The sequence below is a fragment of the Poecilia reticulata genome, linkage group LG14, assembly GCF_000633615.1.
Source record: "Poecilia reticulata strain Guanapo linkage group LG14, Guppy_female_1.0+MT, whole genome shotgun sequence".
In the NCBI taxonomy this organism is placed as follows: Eukaryota; Metazoa; Chordata; class Actinopteri; order Cyprinodontiformes; family Poeciliidae; genus Poecilia; species Poecilia reticulata.
The window spans coordinates 14,236,677-14,249,572 of NC_024344.1; the positions used below are offsets into that span (position 1 = coordinate 14,236,677).

General features: G+C 38.8%; 1 protein-coding gene across 2 annotated transcripts in view; it reads left to right on the forward strand.

The window, feature by feature from the left end:
- The first annotated feature begins 3,754 nt into the window (after window positions 1-3,754).
- gal3st3 (galactose-3-O-sulfotransferase 3) overlaps window positions 3,755-12,896 on the forward strand; it is a 42,886-nt gene continuing 33,744 nt past the window's right edge. For both annotated transcript variants that reach the window (XM_008427910.2, XM_008427911.2), the window contains exon 1: window positions 3,755-4,035. In XM_008427910.2, coding sequence (XP_008426132.1) covers window positions 4,030-4,035 — 6 coding nt within the window. In that variant the 5' untranslated portion in view covers window positions 3,755-4,029. The remainder of the gene's footprint in view (window positions 4,036-12,896) is intronic.

Below are 12,896 nucleotides of genomic sequence, written 5' to 3' on the forward strand. Positions count from 1 at the left end.
CCATCCATCCATCCATCCATCCATCCATCCATCCATCCATCCATTTTCTTGCGCCCTTGTCCCTTAGTGGGGTCGGGAGGGTTGCTGGTGCCTATGTCCAGCTAACGTTCCGGGCGAGAGGCAGGGTCACATGGACAGGTCGCCAGTCTGTCGCAGGGCAACTCTCATGAAACCCAATATTCTAATATATTGCCTAGTCTTGCCGATAATAAATCTCTTTCATCAAATCAGATAATAAATCCCCCAATCGATCAAAAACCGGCCCATTCAGCTAAATTTGTCCATTTAGCAAAGAGGTGTTGTGCATTATTGCTGACCAACAAACAACCTGAAAAAAATCATAAGTGTAATATGGTAATAGAAGCAGGGTGTTTAACAAACAGTGGACAAACTCTACACTTCATCACAGAGAGGATCAATAGGAAGAAAAGACAGTGCAGCCTCATAAAAGACTAATGTTCTTCCCAAGAATAATAACCCATACAGAGGAGCCAATAACGCTGCAGCATTGGCGTGGAGCTCTGAACACAACAGCTCAATAAATCATTGCAGCACACATCATTCCTCAATCTTTCTGGCATGTTTGCACATCAGCAGGACACTGGAGGAACCAAACTATACCTGGTAGTTTAAAAAATGTTCATCATGGTAAAAAAAAAATAAAGGCAATGAGTGAAGGAAAGCGTGATGAAAAGAAATCATCCTCCGGGGTTCAATCTCTGCGGGACTACCAGGAAGGAAGGCATTAAGAGGAAGAGTAAATTAGTACTGCAGTTTTTATAGACTTGTGGGATTCTTATTGGATGCAATTTTAAAAAGCAATGCAGGTATTTTTGAAAACTCTACAGGAAAAGTAGAAAAAAAAACGTTCTGATATTGATTTTCAGATTCACAACCACAACCACAAACTTCCATGTGTTTTATTGGGGTTTTGTGAGGTAGATAAATGCAAAGTCACACATAATTGTTCATGGAAAGGAAAAATATGCATGTTTTTTTTCCATTTTTGTTTCTACCAATAAAGTGTTACAGGGTTTTCCCCTCGAAAACTTAATAAGCCTGGTGATTTTGAGTTAAAAAAATCTTTAAAGCTGACAAAAATTTTGAAAATATCACTTGATAATTATGTATTATTGAAAGATTAGAAGATTAATACCTGAACACCAACTCTAAAGTTTGAAAAAACATATAAAAAAGACTTAAATAAATGGGCAATGCTTAGCCTGGTGGGGACACAAGTAAAGCCTGGTGACCCGCCAGGCTTATAATGAACTGTGGGAAACCCTGGGGTTAAATTTGTCTTCAACCTTATCAGTGAATATGTTGAACCAAGTTTTGTCTTTATTATTAGCCTGCTTTGATCAATATTTGTTATAAGTATCAGACAAACTTTTTAACCCACCTATTTAATCCTGAACATGTGCAGCCATTTTTCTCAGTTAGGTTAAGAATAATGGGGTAAGAACAGGGTTGGTGCCTGGTTGATTGGCTATCTTCAGCTATCCCAAGCACTCTTTTACTACACAAAGGGTACGAATAATGCATGGAGGCCTCATTCTCAGGTTTGCCTTCAGGGCTTGTGAATTACAAAACACCCCATTTTGCTTCAGATTTAAATATTAGTCTTCACAATTAAACAAGCTTCGGCTTTCACTTCTCTACTGTTCAGAGGACAAGCGAGTAGATCTAAAGACTTTCCTAACTGAATATTAAATCATTAGTTTACGACGGAGTCTCTGGCTTCTAATAAACAGTATTTCTAATATTTATTGTGTATGCTGTGAAAACAAGGGCGGCATGCAGAATATATGATCCTACCGCTTTCCTGGAAGCATTCCCAAAGCCCTGTGAGAAATATGCTTCAGAAACACACACACACACACACACACATAAAACACTGTCCTACATTTTTCAGAAATGCTTTGATTGAACTGTTGACATGTTTTGAGCTTTAATCGTCTGTTTTAGTGTTGAGTGAAATGAAATGTCTTGTTACACGTTTTGCAGCGCCGGGGTTCTTGTAGATCTTAACATTTTTTTAGTTTCCACACAACTGCCAACCGATCGGCTCATGTACTGATGCATTAGTATAAATATTTGAACTGTTGTATGTAAATGTATCTCCAAACAGCAGTGATTGGTGTGCGAGAAGGTTTGTCAAGTACTATTAGTGTTTTACAATCCAAGTTAGCACAAGTACAACACGTGTAGGAATAAGCCATGTTGTTTAGGCAGGAAGAGATTTAAAATCGGAGCGTTTGTCTTTGCAGAGAAAATCCCTTAACTGCCTGCACCACAGGGGCAACAAAGTCCTCCAGCTCCTCTGAACCAAATATAATATCTGTGCAACAACGCGGCATTTCCTGTCTGCTCAACCTTCAGAGATTAACTACAGCAACAAGCATTGCCAGGAATCACTCACATATCATTTCCTAAATATCTCTCTGTGCTTATGTATGTCCACACCAAACATTTTCTAGTGCAGAGAAGGCGGCAAAACCAATTGAAACATTTGCCATATTTTGAAGAAAACTGACCTCAAAGGGCCAGTTTGTGCCATTTGTCAAATGGGGCACACTAAAAGCCTTTTGATTAGAATTTCCTTAAACTGAATCAAGATTTACAGATATGGCATATGACTCTATAAAACTCAAAAAAAGTAAAACCTTAGTCTCTCTAAATTCTCCTTAGGTGTTGATTTGTGTTTGCATGATTCTTTGTCCTGTGCGTCTCTGTGTTGCCCTGCGATGGACTGGCGACCTGTCCAGGGTGTACCCCCCGTCTTGCTCGTTGATTGCTGAAGGTAGGACCAGAAACCCCCTAACCTCACTAGGGACAAGCGTGTAAGATCATGGATGGATGTTTTAATCAGAAAATGCAGCAGAAACACATCTACCGTTTATGTTAAAGTGAGACGTCTTGTATGTACACAAGCTGTGTGGTAAATGTTAATGTTACTTTCTATCTGCTGAGCCTGCTGGGCTTTGTGGAGGTCAAGTGAATATACAGTAAACAGTAGATATTGTCACTGAAAGTACTTTACCCCGATCTGACATATACACTACATTAAGTCTTGATTTAGTATCTTTATGTTGAGGAAAGGTGTGTATTCTGCCTAACTGTGTTATTTTGTAATTATGCATCTTTATACTTTTACTTGAGTAATTTTTTTTTGAGTTAACTACTTTTTTTTTAATAGATAAAAATATATCGAAGTACAGGCATCCTATTGAATATAATTTTTGGGTACGATATCCAGTGAGTGTGTATGTGCATGGTTGTTTGTTCTGTGTTGTCCTGTGGTCCAAGGTGTACCCTGCTTTTTTCTAAATACAGAAGCATGTGCATAGTAATGTTTTTAAAACTACATTAAACATAAAAGAATTAGACAAATGAACAAATAAAATTCACTTCACACACAAACCAAACGTACCATTTACAATCACACAGCCAACTATGCAAAAAATGGAATAATAATAATGCGGCTACTGGAAAGCAGCGATTGTCCAAGAGACACAAGTGACACTCGGGCCATATTTTAAATAAACATCCTTTAATTATAACCTGAGTAGAGATTTGAGCACTTTCTTTCTACTTCTGCTCGGTTTTAACACTTTACCCCTCCGACTAGATTAATATTCCCTCGCTTTCCCTCACGTATTAATGCGCTTTTTCTACCTCTGTATCATTATGAACGTGTAAGCGCGCGTGCCAACTGAACACGACCATGCGTCATAAGCACCAGCGCGCGCGCATTGGCTACTTTACGACGGAGGGACATCCACACACACCCCAGTCAGAGGGAGGCAACCGCTGCGAGGAGTCAGAGCCGAGGCACCCGAACAAATAACCAGACAGCTCCCTGAGCCCGGACACCCATGAGGCAGAGCGCGAGGGGGAGCACCCGAGGCTTCCCTGCCGTGTAAAGCCAGCCGGAGACAGAGCGGAGCGGAGGAGCGGGGACGGACGTCCAGCACCGGCGGGAGGAATCACCGCCACACGGCCGTTATATGTGAACGCCGCCGCGAGATGAAGGTGGGTAACGGGTTCGCTCCCATTGTGTAATGACAGCATCTCTGCCCTCCATGGCTGCTGTAGTACCGCGTCTTAATGTGGTGTAGATGAAGGGTCCGGTGGGAGACGTGATGGGGATCATTTAAAGGTGTTGCTTGTTTTTTGTTGTTGTTTTTTGTGTTGTTTTTAAACGGGACACTTAACTCGTTTGAGGACAGTTTGAATAAGAGCGGATTCGTGGATCCGAGCTGACACTCTCCTCTCCTCCCCTCCAGAGGACATGTGTGTCATTTGCCTGAGATTGGCGGCGGAGTGATTTTTACCCTAAAAAATAATCCCAATTTGGCGTGTCCCAGATTTGGTGGAGTGAGACCTCCGGAGGGGAATTTGAATGTTTATTTTGTCCTGTAACTCTGTGTTGTACACGGAGAGCCGTTAGTCGGTGGATGGTGATCGTCTCCTTCGATGCCCGGAGCTTGTGGCACGATGATTGATATAGCTTGTTCATTCTGCGCCTCAACGTTTAAACGCCTATGTTTAAAAATTAAACCCACTAGGACCCCTTGCAAAAAGGAGAAATTAGAAGTGGAAACCAGCTTTGCACCCGGAGGACAATTAACAAGAAATTGTTTATTGTCGTGCTGTCCCTGCTCTCACTGTTCAATATTTTCCACCTCGCATAGGAAAACTTTCCATTAGTTGATGGGTTTATGTATAGATGTAGCTTTACTGGACTTTTTCCATCTACACTCCTGGATGTTATACGTCTTAGTGAATTAAAGCCTGTACCAATGTTTACGTAAAAATCAAGTAGCCTATAGCTACTAAAGAATAACACATTATTGACCTTTTTTAAAATTTCTTTTGCTGTTTTGTTGTAAATTATTTAAATGCGATAAATTCTTAATTCCCACAAACAAGCTTCCACACAAGCACATTTATCTGGTGACATCACATGAGGTAAAAGGAAGCTGATAACAGGTTTATTTATTAATTTACTTTGTCCGTTTGTATTATTTTTTTTGTTTCTTTCTCTTTATGGTGTTTTGAATTAATTCCATCCTTCATTAGTCCTTATGTGTGGGTGCAGCAAAACATACTAGCCGTACCTGAGAATACTGCTTGCATTGAAGAAAAATTTGTCAGCAGGAAGGCATATGGAAGTGGTTTTTGAATATGCATTTCAGTGTCAAACACCAGGGAAGATGAAAAACAAAAGGTTCACAGGTTTATAAACAGATTAAAGTTTAGAAAAATCCAGCTCAAACACATAATGTCAGAACTCCTCTTTTTCTGCCTTTTGTGATGTCATCGGCCCAAACAAACACAAAGCCAATTTAGCAGGTTTGTTTTTTCTCAAGCGTGCTTCTTAAAATCTTTTTAATTTGTAAAATCTTCATGAGGAAAACCAAAGCTTATCATCCAGCTGTGTTTTAGTCAGTCTAGATATGTTTTCTAAAAAACCCCAAAAAGAAACAACATGCTGGTAGTTGCATCTTTTAGTTCTAAACAAATAACAAATTTGATTAGTTTGCTTGAAATGTCTTACATCAGCAAGTTCCGTGATTTATGCAATTATACAAATCAGTTATAAATTGCACCAACCAATTAAACCTATCAATTAAAGAGAATTATTTAGAACCACATCCAGAAACTAAATGTGAATAAATAAATAGACTTTATGATTTCTCAGTTGAGTAATTTTATATTTCATCCTAAAGTAAACCCAAGGTCTAGGAGTCACATAGAAAGTCCATTTATTTCTCTTTCATGCCTGTTGACTAAGACAGTAATGCCACAAGTTCAGAAAAAGCACAAAGTAAAAGATGATTCACTTTCTTAATGTTCCCAGCAAAATGCTGCTTTAGTCTGAGCTCACGGAGGTTTTAAAAAAAAGCTCTAAGATCTGAGAAGTTATAAAAGCTTCAAATAAGTGACACACTCCACCCAACCTGTGTGCTTTTCTTGAAAGTTCCTGCTGACTTTCCGCAATCCCTCCAGCCTAAGGTCACGTCAGGAACCTTGGTCCGGCTTTGTGCAGGCTTCCATTGTGAATTTGGATCAATACCTGTTTTCTGAGGTATCTCCGTTTTTCATGTTCGGCTTCTTTACTATTAGTGTGATATTTGCCTTTTTTTCTGCTGCTTCTCATTTCACTTCTTCTCTAGACTGGTGAAATGCTCCCTGCGTGTTCGGCTTCGCATCACAAGCTCAACAATCAATAAGCTCTGTTCTCAGCAAGAAAGAGGGGATTATTTTATTCATCATATTCTGAAATCTATTCCTTTATAGCAGAATATTAGATCTAAATTAATGACAATTATTTTCAGAATCCATCAGCCGCATATTATTTTATAGTCACATTTAACAAATGTTCATTTTGTAGTGATGCAGGCCATGTTAACCAGGTGCTATAGAGTACAGTAATCCCTCGTTATTCGCGGGGGTTGGGCTCCGAAAATAACTCGCGATAAGTGAAATCCACGAAGTAGTTTTTACGATTATTATACAGCATAATTAAATACTCTACATTGAAACCAAAGAACAAAACCTGTTTTCAGGTCAGCGGTTATGCGTGTTCATCAATCTGGCTTTAATGTGATCCGGAGTCGTGTCATTAAAGCATCTCCTCCAACCTGCCCCACGAGATTCACAGCTGTATCTACGGCAGAGCGATGGATCTCATCAACCGAGCCTCCGGTCGGGTCCTGCGCTGCCTCTGGCCACAGTTTTTTCCAGCAGGCATTAAAAGTTTTCAGCTCTTATCTCCTGAATGGAATGGCCAATCTGTATTACTTATATTTAAATACCGTAACGATATTGGCACACAGGTAGAGAAGGAGCTCGGAGACTGTTTAGCCCAATCATCACGCAGTACACAATGCACTGTGAAAAAAAACTGCACAAAAATTTCCACGAAGCAGCGAGACCGCGAAAGGTGAACCGCGTTATAGCGAGGGATCACTGTACACTAAAGAAGCCACTACTGGTTACATCTGGATCATTTCTATATTAAAACTGCTTCAATTTTGTGCCACAACTGGTTTTAGGAAAAACTAGTTGTTTATATATATAACATATTAGGGCTAGAACAATTAATCGAATTAATCGTGATCAAATTAATTGTGATTAATCGATTGTTGAAATAATTGTCAACTAATTTACAGTAATGATTAACTGATTAATTGTTAACTGGAGTATACAGATTCAAAAAGAGGCAATTTTCTGACAGAACAACACAATGACGCTGATGCTAAAACTGTAGGCAAAACTCTGCAGGTGGATTAGTTTTAGCTTCCTGTTATCTGGTATGAATTTTCAGTTTGTAATATCTTTATGGTAACCAGCAGTCCTACTACAAAGAATGCTTTATACGGCGCTTTTTGAAATACATGCTTCACATGAGGAGGATGCACACATTCTCCTTCCTAGTTGCTATTCTAGCTGCTCTCTCTTGTCTCTCTACCTGTTTGGTTTTCTCTGCTTCTTCTCTTCCACTAAATAACTCCGAGCTTAAAGGAAAAGCATGGAAAACTATTCAGGAATACGTAGTAGCACTTGTCAGATTAACTATATATCTTATCACATTTAGGTGAAGACATTTTTTTCTGTTCCTTTTTATATCTTCTTCCCTGATGGTCACTGTAGCTGCATCTATGGCTCTCTTTTCTCTGTCAGTTCTCGGTCTTCTCAGCTGCATCTCTCCATAGTAACAGCTTCGTTCAAATAATAGTCGTAAGTAGTTAAATTGCCCAGATCATCTCTGTGTTTGCCGAGATGACACCACTAAGCTGTTTGCTTTGCATTTTGTTGATTCTTTCCTACAACTATTTAATAATTTTGGTGCCTCCTTCTTCTCTCCTGCCTCTATCCCTTCTTTCTCCTGCCTCTGTTAATGTTCAGTCTTTTTCCAGAATAATTAGTTATCTGCTATACATTTCTGTGACAAATATTGCATCAAATAAATAAAATAAATAAGGACAACTTAAAGCTTGAATCTTGATGTTGACCAATAGGAGAGAAGCTGACTCTGAGTGGCCACCCACCAAGCTCCCTTTGCTCTTTGTCACTTTGCATCCTGCAAAGAGTCAGAAGGAAAAAACAGAAAGAAAATTGTAAATGAGCGAATAAAAGAGAAAACAGGAGAGGTGAAAAGGTAAAGAGGGCATTTTAGAGGGGAAAATAAATTAATATATTAAAACAAGTGTAGCTCTCTTTGACAAATGCTTTTTTAAGTAGCAGGCAAAGCAGAAAATACAAGAAAAACAAAAACAACAGTTTTCAAAGATAAAATTTTAATAAACAAAATTGTTTGGCTGAGGAAAAATAACAAAAGAAACAAATTTCAGCTTTGAGAAGTACTCTCACAGTGCTCAGACATTACGTTGTACAGGTATTGCTTTTGTTTTCATTGTAAAGCTTTACATCCTGCATGCTCCAGTGAGTGCTGCTGGTGGTAAAACAGATCATTTGTTTTTATTTTACTTTAAATAGACAAAATCCAGGCATCTGAACTGATCGAGGCCTGCTTGTCAGTGATGCCGTTATTGGCTGAAGTGACATCTTCAATTTTAGATTAACTCAACTGGGGCAGTGAAATGTTCAAAAGAGTCTTTCATCTTTAAGTTCATGCTGTGGTGAGATCACCATGCTCTCCTCACTCAACATTTACATGTAAATGTCTTTTATATCCATTTTATGTAGTATAGTTCTTGTTTGCATGTTGGTGCAATTATTTCGACTTTTGCTTAGCAGAAAGAAGATGCATGGTTTCATGTTTGCCACATGCATGTGCTGTTTCTGTAGTTTCTACTGTCTGAAACCAGGCATGTTTTGAGCCTGAGTGCATTTATTGTTGTTTGTCTCTGTGCTGCCTTGTGATGACCTATTGAACACTGCAGGGAAGCACCTGTGACTGTGTAAGGATTAAACAGATACAGATGGCTTTGCTCCGAGGAACGTTGGACATTGTGTGTAACATAGATAAGCAGAGTTGTCGTAGAACAATCTGCGATAAATAAAACGCTGTACTAGTTTTCTCGTCTTTTGCAATGAGGATTTTACCACCTTAGCTGACCAGATTTATCTGTTTAGGTTGATCATTGTGTGTCTTTTTTTTCCCCACCTCAGTCAGCTAGTCCACTGCTTCTCCGGTCACTCTGGTTTATCTCTTTGTCTGTCTGCATCACTGTGACTTCAGGTTAGCGAAAAAAAGAATTTTAAGTAAATAAAACGAGCTGAAGGAAACTTGCTCTAGCGTCTGCATGTTATTTACAAGTCCTTGAAAATGTAGACAGAGTGATGAATCCTCTGTTTAGACAGTTTAAATGGAAATGAATTCGGAAACAAGGAGATAGAGGAGTCAGCCTTGAGTAAAAAATACCATTGTTTTTCCTCTATTTCGATAATATCACAGAAATTTTAAACGAATAAGTGCGAAATGCTTTTATTTGAAACAGAAAAGAAAGAATTATTGCCAGCTCTAACATTTACTGCCATATTTAAATGTCATTTAGACTCGAGCTTGAGATAAAATACAGAATAAGCTTTAGATAGTAACTAGTTTGAGGGACAGTTTTATGTTTTTTCCATTTTATAGCACAATAAGGAACAACGTTACATCTTGATTCATATTTTTGGTCTAGTTTCTAGTGCAAATATCTTACTACACTTGAAATGAAACAAAATTTGAGAGCTTGTTTTAAATAAATAAATCCTTAATATTGCTTCACTTGTAACGTGGGAAAAATGTAATTGTGAAATAATCTGCCAGTACAATAAGTACTTAAAAAAACAAACAATATTAAGGAATTATTTACTGAAAATAAACTCCTCTTTCTAGCTTTGTTTTAGTTCAAGTGTACTAAGATATTTGCTCTGGAAACCAGAGAAAATACTTGGTAAGATTTTTCATTTTGTAGTTTTCAGTTATTATCAAAATGCTGTATACTGTATATCAAACATGAATTAAACGAATTTCAGCTTCTCAATTTGACACCTTGAAATCGGGCCTCCGTCTCTTTAAGAAGCTCCTACTCTTTTCCGACACTCCGCCTTCAACACGTCATCACAAACATTCCTTGGAGCGTTTCAACTAGTTCACGTAATAAGCTCAGCAGACTCGCAGCAGACACTTGAACACGAGGCTACAAGAAAAATACGTACAGATGCAAAAGCACACCAAGCTTCATAAAAGAAAATGAATTGGTTCTCGCTCCACGCTGCTGGTGTGAGACGTTATCAGACTCTAGGTGCCCTTTAAAGGCTAGCGCAAAAAAATAAAATAAAATAAAAAAATACGTCCAACAGTCACTCAGTTAACTGTGTGAGTTGGAATGTGAAATCCCTTAATGGTCCAGTGAAATTTAGGAAAGTTATGACACATTTAAGACAGCTTAATGCTAATATTACTTTTTTGCAGGAGACCCATTTGCGKAAAGCAGACAGTGTAAATCTAAGCAGGCGATGGTCTGGTCAGGTGTTTCAGTCTAACTTCCAATCTAAATTGAGAGGGGTAGCCTTCTTGGTTGGTAAACAGGTTTAATTCACGGCATCCAGTGTTAAAACGGACGCTGCTGGACGCTATGTAATAGTGGTGGGAAAACTGTACGCACTTCCAGTTATTTTAGTCTCGGTATATGCTCCTAATCGGGACAATCAAACATTTTTTAATACGCTTTTTTCAAATTGACCTAATATTTCAACACATAATCTCATAATTGGGGGAGATGTGAACCGTGTGCTATCCTCTCTTGATCGTAGTACAGTGGGAAGGACCTCTCTCTCTAAATCTGCCCAGTCAATTAATTCATTTCTTAACACTTACGGAGTGGTTGATGTGTGGCGTTTTCAAAATCCGACCCAAAGACGGTATTCGTTCTTCTCCCCTGTTCCTAAGAGCTATTTGCGGACTGACTATTTTCTCCTCGATAAACGGATTCTAACTTTAGTGATTATGGAGCGATAGTCATTCCTGACCATAGTCCGCTTATAATGCAACTGAATGTTCCTGTTACGCAATTGGTCTATCGTCCTTGGCGACTTAATCCCTCACTTTTATCTGACGAAGACTTTGTCGATATGCTTGCTTCCGAAATTAAGTTTTTTATTGATGTTAATCGGACTCCTGGGATGCCACTCAGCACTGTTTGGGAGTCATTAAAGGCTTACCTAAGAGGTCAAATCATTTCTTACTGTGCAAACAAAAAGAAGAAAGGCATCGAACGGCTAAAATTGCTAACAGATCAGATTCTACAATTGCACAGGGAATGCTGCCATACTTTTACACAGGATTCATTTAAGAAACGTATATTACTCCAAACAGAGTTTAACATTTTATCTACCCAACAGGTCGAATATTTAATATCCAAATCTAGGTATGGCTACTATGAGCATGGTGAAAGGGCTGGACGCCTTCTTGCACAGCAGCTACGGCAGCGCTAAGCTAAACAGGATATCTCAGCAATAAATGATGAGCATGGTGTAAAATGTTGTGAGAATGCTGGAATTAGTCTATGTTTCAGCAAATTTTACCAATCTCTGTATACTTCTGAAGCCTCACTTAACCCAACTGAACTGGATGACTTTTTTAAAGATATTAAAATCCCTTCACTAAGTTCTGACCTATCTAATGAGCTGGAAAGAGATTTTTCTTCAGCTGAGATAAACTCTGCAAATAAAACATGCAAAATGGAAAATCTCCAGGACCAGATGGTTTCCTGGCAGAATTCTTTAAGAAATTTTCGGATTTACTTTCTCCCCTGTTGTTATCAGTTTTTGAGGAATCTCTTGCCACACAATTATTGCCGCCGTCTATGCGTCAGGCTGTAATTTTGTTGCTTTTGAAGAAGGATAAAGATCCCTTGAGCTGCAGTTCATATCACCCAATATCGTTTTTAAACACTGATGTAAAAATTCTTACAAAGATGTTGGCAAAACGAGTCGAACAGATTATCCCCACAATTGTTTCACCTGACCAGACTGGTTTTATTAAAAATCGGCAATCCTTCTTTAATATCAGGCGGCTGTTTAATGTGTTGTATACTTCTGCTCCACCCGATCATAATTGTAATGAAATTTTAATCTCTCTGGACGCTGAGAAAGCGTTTGACCGGGTGGAGTGGAACTATCTCTTTAAGACCTTGGAGATGTTTAATTTCGGTCCTAAATTTGTTTCATGGGTGAAGCTGATTTATACCTTGCCAATGGCTGCAGTACGCACTAACAGTAATCTATCCAGTTATTTTGAACTAAAGCGTGGTACGAGGCAGGGGTGCCCACTTTCGCCACTCTTATTTGCAATTGCGATTGAACCACTTGCAGTGGCTTTGAGGAACAGCCCCAAGATAAAAGGTATCAATCGGTTTGGCACTGAACATAAAGTTTCCTTATACGCTGATGATACACTTCTTTATATTTCGGATCCCTTATCTAGTGTTCCTGAGTTACTTATTTTACTTCAAAAGTTTGGAAACATATCTGGCTACAAGGTTAACCTTCAAAAAAGTGAAGGTTAACCTTCACTTTTTTGATGCCTGTGACCCCAATGGAAGAGCAGCACATGGGTCCAGTTCCTTTAAAAATTAGCCCTGCCAAATTTAAATACCTCGGTATTTGGATTACTCACAATCACAAAGATCTCTATACAGCAAAATATATGCCTCTCCTGGTGAACCTTAGGAAGGACATCGCTACATGGGCATCCCTGCCTCTATCTCTGGGGGGTAGAATCAATGTGATCAAAATGGTAATGCTGCCCAAATTACTTTATCTATTTCAGAGCGTGCTGGTGTTCCTCACCAGGACTTTCTTTACAAATTTAAATAGTGAGTTGTCGTCATTTATTTGGAATAAAAAGCACCCACGGATGGGCAGTAAGATGC